The sequence below is a fragment of the Rhinolophus ferrumequinum genome, chromosome 3, assembly GCF_004115265.2.
Source record: "Rhinolophus ferrumequinum isolate MPI-CBG mRhiFer1 chromosome 3, mRhiFer1_v1.p, whole genome shotgun sequence".
NCBI lineage: Eukaryota > Metazoa > Chordata > Mammalia > Chiroptera > Rhinolophidae > Rhinolophus > Rhinolophus ferrumequinum.
The window spans coordinates 101,576,690-101,589,191 of NC_046286.1; the positions used below are offsets into that span (position 1 = coordinate 101,576,690).

Sequence of the window (12,502 nt, forward strand, 5' to 3'; positions counted from 1 at the left end):
GGCAGGGCAAATGAATGCTGTCAGACAGGTGGATGGAGACTCAGATATTGCAGCCACCTGTGTCTGTACTCCTGGGAAGGGCTCGACAAAGAAACAATGACTCCCGTCAATGCCTCCCTTCTGGAGAAAACTGTCCCTCCAGCCCTCACTCTGAAGCCAGACAATTCACCTATGTTCCTCCACATGTGTCCCTGGTATCTTTCAAGGGCTGCTCCAGTGCTGGAGTTCAGAGCGAGTGAGTCCGTCAGCAAGTAAGTCCACGCGAGGGCCCTGTAAGAGGAGCTCCTGGGACTCCAGCAGCTCTCCGTCTCACTCAGCTACAACCTTCACTGGTTTTCACAACCAGAAGTTATGGGGACTTCTCTCCCCAGCACTTAAACCCTGGGTTGGGGAGTCCACTGTGGGGCTGGGACCCCTTGCTCCTCCGGGGGGACCTCCACAGCCGAGATATCTCTCCTGATATTTAATGGTCACACATGGGTGTGGACCAGCCGTTTCCATGTCTCTGCCCGTCCTACCAGACTCAAGATGGCTTCTTCTGCATGTCCTTAGTTGTAGGGCTTTGTTTCAGCTAGACTTCAGGAAATTCTCAATGATGGTTATTTTGTAGTTTACTTGTAATTTTGATGTGTTCGTGAGAGGAAGTGAGTGCAGCATTTACCTTCTCCACCATCTGGATCTCAACAAATGTTTCTTGATCGCTATGTCTAGATGAGCATTGTCCAACAGAACTCCCTGTGATGATGGAAATGTGCTATATCTACACATTCCAGTGTTAGCCACGAGCCACATGTGGCTATTGAGTATTTGAAACTTGGCTCGTGAGGAATAGAATGTTTCATTTTAGTTAATTTTAATTAATTTAAATTTAAGTAGCCACATGTAGCTAATGGCTACTGTATTGGACAATATCTACACATTGAATAGATATTAATGCTTTAAAGTAGAAAGATGAACATGATTTGACTTTTCTCTCAAAATGCCTGCAAAGTAATGGGAGAAATAAAATGTATACATAATTTGTATAAGTTCCAATCAAAGTTGTATGGAACTTGTATTTGGTATAAAGTTTGTATTAGGTATAAAAGTTGTGTTAGGTATAAAATTTATGTGGAAGAAAAAAGCCCCCAAATAGTCAAGATAATTCTGAAGAGGAACAAGGTGAAGGGAAAAAAGAGGTAGGACTTGTCCTACAAGATATTAAGACTTACAAAACTAGAGTAATTAATAGTGAAATATTAGCATGGAGGTAGACAAGTGGAGTGGTAGAACAGAATGAAGAGCCCAGAAACACATTCATGTAGGATTTTTTTAAAGCAAGATGCAAAAAGTGGAAGCTATAAAGAAAAGTGATACATTTACTGTATCAGAATTTAAGCTTTTGTGGTCACCAGAAAGCATCAGAATTTAAGCTTTTTAAGCATTTATGATACTATAAATAGAGTGAAAAGACAAGCCACAGGCTGAGACGATAGAACATTATCAAGCTGATAAAGGAGCAGGATACACAAATATACAAATAACTTCCCAAAAACTCAATAAGGAAAAATTAGTAATGAAGAGAACATAGGCACAGGATATGAAGAGGTAGGTTGTAAAGGATGAAGCCTGAATGGTGAATAAACATGTAAAATGTATTCAATCTGACTAAGTCAGGGACATGTAAACTGGAATACTGAGATGCATCTTATACCCAGAGTGTCTGCTAATGTGCTGAGTCTAACAAGCCTAAGTGTTGGCATGGATGTGGGTAACCTCTTATGTTGCTGGCAGGATGCAAATTGGGGCCACCCCTCTGAAAGCAATTTGGCAATGCCTTGTAAAGCTCACAACAGGTACACTCTATGGTCCTGCTAGGCTATTTCCAGGCATTTCTTGTAGATCAATTCTTGCACAAGTGCACAAGAGAATGTGCACAATAGGTTCAATGCAGTATAATTCATAATTGTGAAAAATTAAAACGGAACTAAATGCCTGCCAGTGGAGGAATGGAGAAATTATGGTATGGCCATTCAGTAGAACCCTACAGAGCAGAGTAAATGAGCTAGATCCGTATTTCTCAAGGCTAATAAGTCTCAAAAATATACTGTGGAGGGAAAAATTGGCAGGAAAATATGTAGTTTGGTACCATTTATGTAAATGTCAAAGCAATCCAAAGACTACATATTGTTTGGTGCAATACCTATGTATTAAAAGGATCAAAATATGGATGAAATGAATAATAACAACTTGTGATAGCTACCCTGGGCAAAAGAGGTCGTGTGCTTTTGAGGTCCCATCTGGATTTACTCTTTCTGCTCCTTCCATACCTGGGCCAAGGGTTGTACTCCCCTGAAGCCTATTCCGCCTCATAGTTCCCTGTCCCTTGACAACTCTCTGGGAGCTGGGACCCCAGGGTACCCTGCCCAATGGTCCTGAGCCCGCTTCCTGGGCCCACAAGGAAAGGGTCTGGTGGTGGCCTTGGGAAGAAAGAGAAGGGACAGCAGACAGCATATAAAGGCATACAAAGGACTTTAACTGTGTCTACGAGTGTTAGCTCTTTATAACACTATGTTTAAACAAATATGATATGACATTTGCTAATTTTGGGGGTGGGTGGTATTTTTTTATTGCTGTTTTTATTAATAGCTGACCTTATATAGCACTTATGTTTCAAGTGCTGTTCTAAGTGACTTGCATTAAAAATAGGAAGTTTTCATTATTACTCAGTTTTCCATGAAAAGACTAAATAACTTGCCCAAGGTCACTCCCTGTAAGCAGTAGAAGAGGATTTGAACCCAGTAGGTCTGGTTCCAAAGTCTGTGATCTTAGCAACTACTCTAGGTCTATGTCTATATGCTCAGATCACTTCATTATAAAAGACGTAATTAATATTAAAATACCCTTGACATCTACAATACAAAGAAAAATGTAGTGAAACTCCATAAAAAGGTTCTGAGATGTGTTTGTAGCACAGACGAAGATGACATGACTTGAGAAAGAAGACAATTGTGGTGGGGCAGCCTACGAGAAGGGGATGCTGATATTCACCTCAGATCTTTTTGGGTGGTGGGCAGGGAAGGGCAGGAAAGTGAAATAGGAAAGAGGAAACTTCAGGCATAGTGTGTACAGGCATAGGTTTAGGAAAGTTCAAGAAGGATTTGAGGATTAGCAAGTAAGTTCTGTTTTGTTGTCACGTGAGGGGACAACTTGGTGAGAAACATAGGTTAGGATCTTGGAAGGAAGAGTGAAAAATGAAGAGTAATTTGGAAAGCAAGGCAAGCCATGGAAGGTGGCATCTCCCAGCTGCACTGTGGGAAGAGAATGAGGAGTACAGGCTGACCACAGGACAGCCACTGCGGTGAGGAACCCCCAGGGGCACTGCAGGCCCAGCAAACATGGTGGATAAGGAGAGGAGAGGAGGCAATGTGTGTGTGTGTGTGTGTGTGTGTGTGTGTGTGTGGTCAAGAAGCATCCATTTGTTCTGCAAATACTGTGAACCAGGCACTGTTCTAGGTGGTGGCAATATAGAAATGAACAAAACAGACAGAACTCTCTACCTTCACGAAGCTTGCATTCTAGTAGAAGGATGTAGATAAGATAAATAAATAAGTAAAAATATATAGTAAGCAAATAAATAAAAATGTGCATATGTTACAGGTGATAAGCACCTTGGAGATGGATAAAGCAGGGAAGGGAGCTAGGGACGGCTGCCTGTGTGTGTATGTTGTGGGGGTGTGAATCGCAAGGGGGCCGAGCTGAGGGGACATTTGAGCAAGGCCTGAGGAGTGAGGGGTGTTGAGATGATACTGAGATTCTGAATCTGGGGACCAGGCCATTGTTATACCAAAAGGGAGGGCAAGAGGAAAAGCTGGGTGGGAGGAGGGCAGATTGAATGTGGAGCCCAGGGAGCCAGTAAAAATATGGACTAGGCCCAGGAGCGTGAGACATGTAGACACAGAAGTCGTAACTGAGTAGGTGATAGTGGTGGTTTGGTAGCTGAGCTCAAGGAATGAGAGAACAATACAGCTATCGTTCAGTGAGCACCTCCCGCGTACCTGCGCGCGTCCTTGTGTTTCATCTTCCAGGATGTCTGTGATCCTCAGGGCATCCTTGCACATTCACTAGTATCAACTCAGCTGCAAGTAAGAACAGTAATAATAGCTAACACAGAAAAGGGCACACGATGTGCCAGGCACTTTTCTGGCACTTTATATATATGAATTCATTCAATCCTCCCAGTGATCCCAGGAGGGTATTAGCCTTATTTGACAGCCAGCCACACCGCGGCTGACTCAGTTGTCCAAGGTCACAAGCGGGTGAAGATGAAGCGGCTTGAATCTTGGCAGCCCAGAGTGCCTGCTCTGGAAGGAGGAAAGGTAAGTCTGGGCTCTGTCTGGACTTGGAGAAAAGCGAGCTAAGGCTAGAAGGCCTTTGAAGGATGGGGGTGGGGGTCTGGGGAGACAAGCTGGAGAAATTCTAAGAAGACACCACCCGAGGTAGAAGGCTCAGCGAGGGCAGGGAGAGCATTGCCAGCAGCGCAGGTGGTCAGCACCACCAGAGGCTGCAGCCTAGAGATGGTGGGTAACCCGGGGAGGGAGAGGCGCTGAGCTAGGAAGCCGACAGCAGCTCTGTGGATTTTAGGGAGAGAATAGAGAAGTTAAAAACAACGATTCAGACCAACCAACGATACCATTTCCGGGCTATTTCAGGCCGAGAGTCGGTCAGAAGGCCCTGCCTAAGGAAACCTGTATCGGGCTTGAGGGCCCTTCTCACGTTGAACTTCAGGCCTCTGAACAAGTTGCCCAGCTGTCTTGTTGAAACAGTTAGACAATCTCTGAGATGTCGCCAAAATCAAACCCCGCGTGGTCTAGCTGTGCGATTGGTCCACTGTCCTAGGAACAGGCTGCCGGACCGGGGGTGCTCGGGTGGCCTCTGCCCCTTGAGGGGATGAGGACTGGAGGGGCGTCTCTGGGGCACAGGCGCGGGTCCAGGGGCACACGTCTTCAGTTCCCGGGGCTGCACTTGGGACCGCCAAGAGACCAGGTCCGACGAGCCCGGGAGTAGTTGGGTGACCCTGGAACTTGCTTTTCCTGGAGCCCTACCCGGGTCGACTGCAGAGCAGGCTGCTGGCAGGGACCGAATGGAGCTCCGCGCCAGGCCGGAGGCTGTGCCCGTCACTCGCAGTCCCGGACTGGGTCCCGGCGCGCGGTGGCACTAAGCCAGGCCGCGCTGCCCTGGCCCCTCCGTGCTCCCACTTCGACCCCGCGGTGGTGTCCCGGGGGAGCGTGGGCCAGGCTGCTGCGGGTGGCCCCGAACGGGAGGCGGGGGCTGTGGGCGCGAGGGCCTCGGGGGCCAGAGGCACGGCGGCCGCTGGCGCGGTGCCCAGGGGCGTGAGGCGGGAGCGCGGGGGAGGCGGCAGGGTAAAGCCGGCGGCCGGCGGGGCCCTGGGTCACTCCGAGGCCGGGCTGCTGGCGGGCGGGCAGGCACCATGCCTTCCTTCGACGAGGCGCTGCAGAGGGCCGGCGAGTTCGGGCGCTTCCAGCGGCGCGTGTTCCTGCTGCTGTGCCTCACGGGCGTCACCTTCGCCTTCCTCTTCGTCGCCGTGGTCTTCCTGGGCAGCCGGCCCGACCACTACTGGTGCCGCGGGCCGAGCGCCGCGGCGCTGGCGGAGCGCTGCGGCTGGAGCCCCGAGGAGGAGTGGAACCGCACGGCGCCCGAGCGCAGCGGCCACGGCCCCTGCCAGCGCTTCCTCCTGGAGGCGGCCAACGACACGGCCACCGCCGCGGCGCTCAGCTGCTCTGACCCCCTCGCCGCCTTCCCCAACCGCTCGGCGCCGCTCGTGCCGTGCCGGGGCTCCTGGCGCTACGCCCAAGCCCACTCCACCATCGTCAGCGAGGTAAGGGCGCCGGCCGCGCTGGGCTGCGAGCCGCGGGGAGGAGAGGCTGGCGCTCTGCTCGCCCCTCAGACGCGGGCAAGGGGACAAGCGAGTCACCAGGGGCGGTGCGCACAGGCTGGGACCTGTTGGTTACCTTTGTGGCCCTACCAGGTTCACCCCACACTTGCAAGTGCTGCGTCGCAAATGCTGGGGAAATGCCTTCCGTTTATTTTCCTCTGCTAGTGAGTTAACCGAGAGAGGCTTGCGTTTCGTGTGTGAACGAAAACTGTCGGAGAAGTCAAGTCCTAAGATGCTTCGCACACACCTTCTCAGGGATCGAAGCATCCGGCGCGATGTCCGTTATCTCTGAGAAGGGTTTGCGCACTAATTGTTAAATAGGGGTCCCCTCGAGGCAGAGATCTGCAGTCTCTGGGGGGAGAGACGTCGAGCAGGTCCGGATTGGCTCGTGGTCTCCAGGGAGCAAAGGAAAGGAGAACCAGCGTTTGAAGGCAGCGCAACTCTCTCCAGTTGCCAAAATGATTATCTGAAATGCAAGGGAACAAAGGTCGAGGCTGTCCCGGGAAATGATTTTGGTAAAACTGCTTTGGGGCAAAGAGCAACATCTGAGAGAGGTTGGGAAAGCGTGGTTTTGAATAAGAGTGTTAAATCACCCCCTTTCCTCTTCTCCCCCTCCCAATCAATTACAGGAATGCAGCAGCCACTTCCATTTACCGGTGGCGGCTGTTGGGGCCCGGTGGGGCAGTCCCCACATTTCCTGGGCTATGCTTGAGCAGGCAGGGCATGGGGATTAGGTGGCCCCTCACGCTTGGTGGCAGGGCTGTTTCTGCCCTGGGCTGTCTGGCAGTTTGCATGTTCATCTTTCCAACCATAGGGACAGGCTTCATTAAGCCTGGGTGACAATGATGAGCAGTTTTATTGAACTTTGTAACCATCGATCAATTTAATTTTTAAAAAATGATTGAATGTGCTCAGGCAAATTGGAAAAGAAAAAAAATTGTCTTAGTTCTATTTTATTTGTTGCCATAAACATTTTTAAAACATCTGCTTGAATGATGCGGATAACCGTAGATTCGATTAGCAGTGCCTCGTCTACCACTGCTAATGGTGTTCTTCGGTCTGGTGCCCTCATCTCCCTGGGCTTGGGATTGTAGACCTTTGAGGCTGTACATGTTCTATGACGCTGTGTGTGGGGTGTTAGCACAGTCTGGAAGGTCCTATGCTAAATGCTCTAGAGATGAGACGCCATGGCAGCCCGGTCAGGCTTAGCATGTGTTTATGTATTTGGCATGCTTTAAATCCTACTATAGCTGTGGGTAACACTGGGGGCTGCTTTCTACACTGCGGCGGTCTTGTCGGTAGGGATTTCACCGTTGAAATGGATAGGGTGTGGATTTGGGTAGGAGCGGGCGTTATCGCTGGTACTTCTTTGAGTTGAATGGTTAGGAGGCTGCTTCTATTCCATTCAGCACAGCTGCTTATTGCAAACCACGAGACACCATTTGGAGAGTAGACACCTGATTTTTGAAGACATTTAAACCTCAAACGAAGAATAAAATGGGCCTTAAAAGCAAAATGCACACACACTCGAGTGGGGTTTCCATGAGCAAACATGATCGATGGACATCAGAGAAGGGAGACATAAAAAAATCTGTAAGTTAGTGCCTAGACAGATACTTTAGAAACATTCTGAGGTTCCAGGGTTATTTCAAGGAGGGACAAGTGGTAGTTTGAAGGTCAGTGGCTCCTAAAGGGCAGCACAGGAGGTGGAAGGTCAGGAGACCGGGGTCCAAGCACTGTCTCCAGGGAGCTGCATGGCTTGCATAAATCACCTCTCTGGGCTTAGCTTTCTCATCTATAAATTTAGGAGTTAGATTAAACCCTTTACAGTCAGTCTTACAAATGCCACCAGTGTCATGGCTGTTTAGTGTGCTCAGAACAATGATGAAAGTCTTCAAGGAAAAGTAAAACGATATTCAGAATATGTTCTAAAGGCTACCGACCAGGTTTTGAAGTATCTTGGAGAATCTTTTTAATTCCCAAGTTGTTTGCTTCTTCTGGTTTGTTTGTTTTGAATGTTTTGATTCTTAAGAGGAGCCCCCTATCTATTCAGGAAGTTCAGCTGTCCAAAACAGCTCATTCTGCCTCAGTTCTGCGTGGCTAATATTTTGCTGTCTTTGGTTTAGAATATGATCCAATTCATTTTTGTTCTTTTATATTCTGTCAGAACGATGAAAGGGACTTAGTTCTGTCTCTGGCTAACACCATGTACCCAATGTGTTTTTATAGACTTGAAGTCTCACATATTAAGCATGGGAAAGGGGTGAATTGGGAAAGTTTGTAAAGTGGGAGGGCAGACCAGATTCCAGAATGCCTCCATAAGACTATTCTATTTAACCCTTGTGCCATGGTGGGGGAGATATTTTTGTCCTGGATTTATAGAAGAGGTTCCTGAGGCAGGAGATGTGAAAGGACCTGCCAGAGTCCAGACCTATATGTAGCCGAGTTGGGTTCAGATGCAGGGGTTTTGATTGTAAATACAACCGTCTTTTCCATGCAGGGCTCTAAGCCCTGGGACAAGGGCAGGCAACATGATACCCAGATCACTCACACTTCAGAACCTGAGGGAAATCTCCTTGAGTGTTTTTACTTACTTTGTTACTATTGTGGCCCTGTGGCCAATGTGCCATTTTGTTTCATTTCATGTGTCAGGAATACAATTGGCCAGCTTGGCAGATAGGGAAGCTGTGCCTTCATTTCATGGGAATGATACTCTGTATTCTTGATGCAAATGTTGCAAAATGGACACTTAAACCTCATCCACCCTCTTTTCATCTGACAAAGCAAAACAGTGCCAAGCCATTAAGTCAGAAGTCAATGCCAAGTGCCTGGCCGTTCGTTTCAGTCTGGCTTCCCTATTTGTTTCTCCTGCTCAAGGCAGCGGGGCTATGGATTTTCCACCTACATTTAACTTCCTCAGTGCAGACTTTTCTAACACCTGCGTCTCAGCCTTATCTGGTTGTCAGACGCTGGGCTGGATAAAGCCTGAAGTGATGCAATGAAGTCTGCGCTTCCAGCACCCAACTATTCTGAGTCATTGCCCAGGGAGTGAGTCTTTGCAATTGATGTTAGGATTTTTGAATGTTTACTTGTGTGCCATGAATGGGGTGGGGGTTGGGGAGATGGAGGGAGAAGAGCTTTTCTCTACTTTCTCACTAGGAACCAAGCTTCAGGGCATGTTTAGAAGTAGAGCCACTTGTCCTTGCTTTTCCTTTACAGTCAATTTTTCTCCCAGAATAAAAGGAAAGTCCATCGAAGGAAGTAGCTGCTCCATAGAAGAGAGCAGTGGCTGCTTTCCTCTCTGGGGCTGTCCCCGTGCGTCATCCGTCTCTGCTTTGCTTCTCATACATCTGGCCCATGACAAAAGGCCAACCCGGTGGGCCAACCCACACACATCAGTGCCAGCAGCATCCTGTCCTTACTATTTGTTAAACGTGGAATTGCACTGTTGTGGGTCCTGGAGAGAGGAGTTCATCGTCAGCCCAAGCTGTAGCCAGGGCTGCATCTCTGATTTGCTCTGAGCCCTTTAGAAAGATCTTACTTGCGTATTGTTTTTATTTCTAACATTATTTGTTCCTTTCCTGTTTTTTGCTGAATCAACTTCACTAGGAGAACATCTGTTTTGTCATTACTTCAATGAACTAACTGTGGCATTATTCACTTTCTACCTCATTAATTTCTCCTCTTTGTTATTCTACATTTTTTGGTTTACTTTTGGTAAGCTTTTTCCAACTTCAGTTGGATGCTTGGCTCAATTATCTCCAACTTTCTTTCTTTTCTAGTCTCGATATTCAAAGCTATAGATTTAGTTCTATATACTTTTCTGACTGCACACAAGTTTTGAAATGCCAATTTTAATTATTATTCTGTTCTCTCAGTATTTTAAATTTCTATTATCATTTCTTCTTTGACCCATGATTTATTTAGAGGCTTGTATTAAAATTTGTATGTCGATGTTTTTATCTTTTAATTGTTGACTTCTAATTTAACTTTGGTGTGGTCAGAGAATGTGGTCTGTATGATACCGATTCTTTGACTTTTATAGAAACTTTCATTTTGGCCTTCTAAGAAGTCAGTTTTTATAACCATTCCATACATGCTTGAGATGAATGTGCAGTCTTTATTGAGTACCGGGTTTTATAGATGTCCAATATCTGAAGCTTGTCAATTGTGCTGTCAAAATATTGTAGATTTTAATCAACTTTCCACCTGCTTGGTCTATCAAGAATAACTAAAGAGTATTGAAATTTGTTATTACGTTGGAGGGTTTGTCAGTTTGTTCCTACAGTTCCAGCAGATTTTAAAAGTTATATACATGAGGCAATTTTATTGGGTACATGTACATACAAATTTAGAATTTTTAAATGTACATAGTGAATCGAACCTTTTATTAGTGTAGGGACCCTATTTGAATTCAAGATGTGCATTGTCTTAGTGTCTATTTTGTCTTATATTAATATACCGTATTTCCCCAAAAATAAGACCTTGCTGTCCCATCAGCTCTAATGCGTCTTTTGGAGCAAAAATTAATAGAAGGCCCTATTTTAGGTCTTATTTTACTGTAATATAAGATTGGGTCTTATTTAATGTAATACATTATGAGACCCGGTCTTATATTCATTTTTGCTCCAAAAGATGCATTAGAGCTGATTGTCCGGCTAAGTCTTATCTTCAGGAAAACATGGTAGCTACTCCAACTTTCTTAGCACTGACCTTGACTTCAGCCTCAGAGGGCAAGGAGGAGTCCAAGAGAAGTATATGAGGGAAAGGACGTTCTGTCCTCACATTCTCCGGTCCTCTTCATCATTTTACCTGTAGCCATTTATTAAGTACCCTCCGAAGCAGTGGTTGCTGTCCATTCCTGTGACTCACCCACAGAGATTTGGGATCAAAAGATTGGGGAACCTTCATGTTTCACAAGCATGTAAGGTGCACACAGGTGGTCCGTGGGCCACACATGGAGACAAGCTGGATGTTTCTTTATGAGGAGCATGAAGAGAGTATCATTGGTGGAAAAGCCTTATGTGTGGTTGAAGCAAGTGCCAGTTCCCCCAACACACTCTGCAGACCTGGGGATGGAAGCATCACCCCTTCACCTCAAGGCAAGAGTCCCAGATTTTATCTGAAATGCTGCATTTATTTGCAGAAAACTTGGGGCTCTTCAGAGATGGGTCACTGACAGTAATACCCTCTCTTTGATAAGGGTGGAGTACCCACAGCTGAACCACACTCCCTGGGCATCTTTGCAAACCTTAGAGTGAGCTTTGGACAAAGGCAGGACCCAACTAAATGGGGATTCCAACAGGTATGGCATGGATGTCTGTACTGTGTGTTGTCTGGGCTAAAGACTCTGGCACGAGGCAGTTTAGAATGGTGCAAAGAACAGTTCTCGTTGTTGTTGTTGTTGTTGTTCTTCTTCTTCTTCTCCTTCTCTTCCTCCTTCTATACATTAATTCTATACATTAATTCTATATTCCAATTCTATACATTAATTTTGAGAAAATAGACATTTAAACAATTTTGACATATTGAACATGGTACAGTTGATATAATCTGAACCCACTCTGTTGCTACAATTTCTCTTCAATTGTTCTCAGCAGTGTTTTGCAGTTTTATCGATGCCGTGACGCAGTGCTGCTTCTCAGTCACTTGACTGCCAAGGCCTTGCGTCCACCTCCTCCTGACACCCACAAGGACCGACAAATCATTGGGGCCATGGTCCTGCAGAAACTGCCCCCCAGGAGTCAGCAGCACGCCCACGTTCTGTCATCTCAGAATCCTAATTTGGGGGCTGCGACCTGGAACATGAGAGGAACAGGAAGGAACAGACCCGCTCGCTCTTTGGGGCCATCGTTTGTATGTGCTGACGTCCATTGCGCAGAAAAGGCCTTCCTCAGCGGCCCCAGTGCTTTTCTGCACAGCTGGGTTGTCATCCGAGAAGCAGTCCAGAAGCAGCTGGGCACAGGCGCAGGGCCGGGGGTCGGTGTCCGCCCCCCAGGACAATGCAGGGGGAGTACACACTGCCCACCTTCCAAAACAAGGGACACCTTTCTCACCTTCTTTCTCTTTTGTTTTCTTTCTTAAAGCATAACCAAGAAAGGAAGTTTATTTCCACTCTGTCAGGGGAGAAGGCAAAGTTCCTTCGGTTTTCGGTGTGACGTGTTGGAATAACAAATGACTGGCGAGATGGCAAATGAGGGTGAAGCCCCTTTCATCTGTAAGACAGATTAGGAACACGGCTTTTAATGGAGAGCCGTGCTCTAACTTTTCTGTGCTTGTAATAAAACAAGGTAACGTTGGGGCTGGTACTTGCATAATAATAGAGAAAAACAGTGAGGGATGCGGTGGTGTAGGGCCTTATAAGAAGATGAGGATGTAAATGCGATAAAAAAAAAATTCCTGCATCTAAGTTGTGGGGACAGTGAGGGCCCCACGCAGCACAGCCCTCAAAGTGTAAGACTGATTCAGCCGTTGAACTTTAAACACTGTGTTCGGGGAAATTAAAAATGAAAGTCAGGGAATGAGGTTGGCGATTATTGTTGGGTTTTTCCTAAAAGCGTGGATCTG

At 46.9% G+C, this 12,502-nt stretch overlaps 1 protein-coding gene across 1 annotated transcript in view; it reads left to right on the plus strand.

Moving 5' to 3' along the window:
- The first annotated feature begins 5,417 nt into the window (after positions 1 to 5,417).
- SLC22A3 (solute carrier family 22 member 3) overlaps positions 5,418 to 12,502 on the plus strand; it is an 87,133-nt gene continuing 80,048 nt past the window's right edge. Inside the window, exon 1 of the mRNA XM_033097425.1 lies at positions 5,418 to 5,878. Within this exon, the coding sequence (XP_032953316.1) occupies positions 5,471 to 5,878 (408 nt within the window). The 5' untranslated portion in view covers positions 5,418 to 5,470. The remainder of the gene's footprint in view (positions 5,879 to 12,502) is intronic.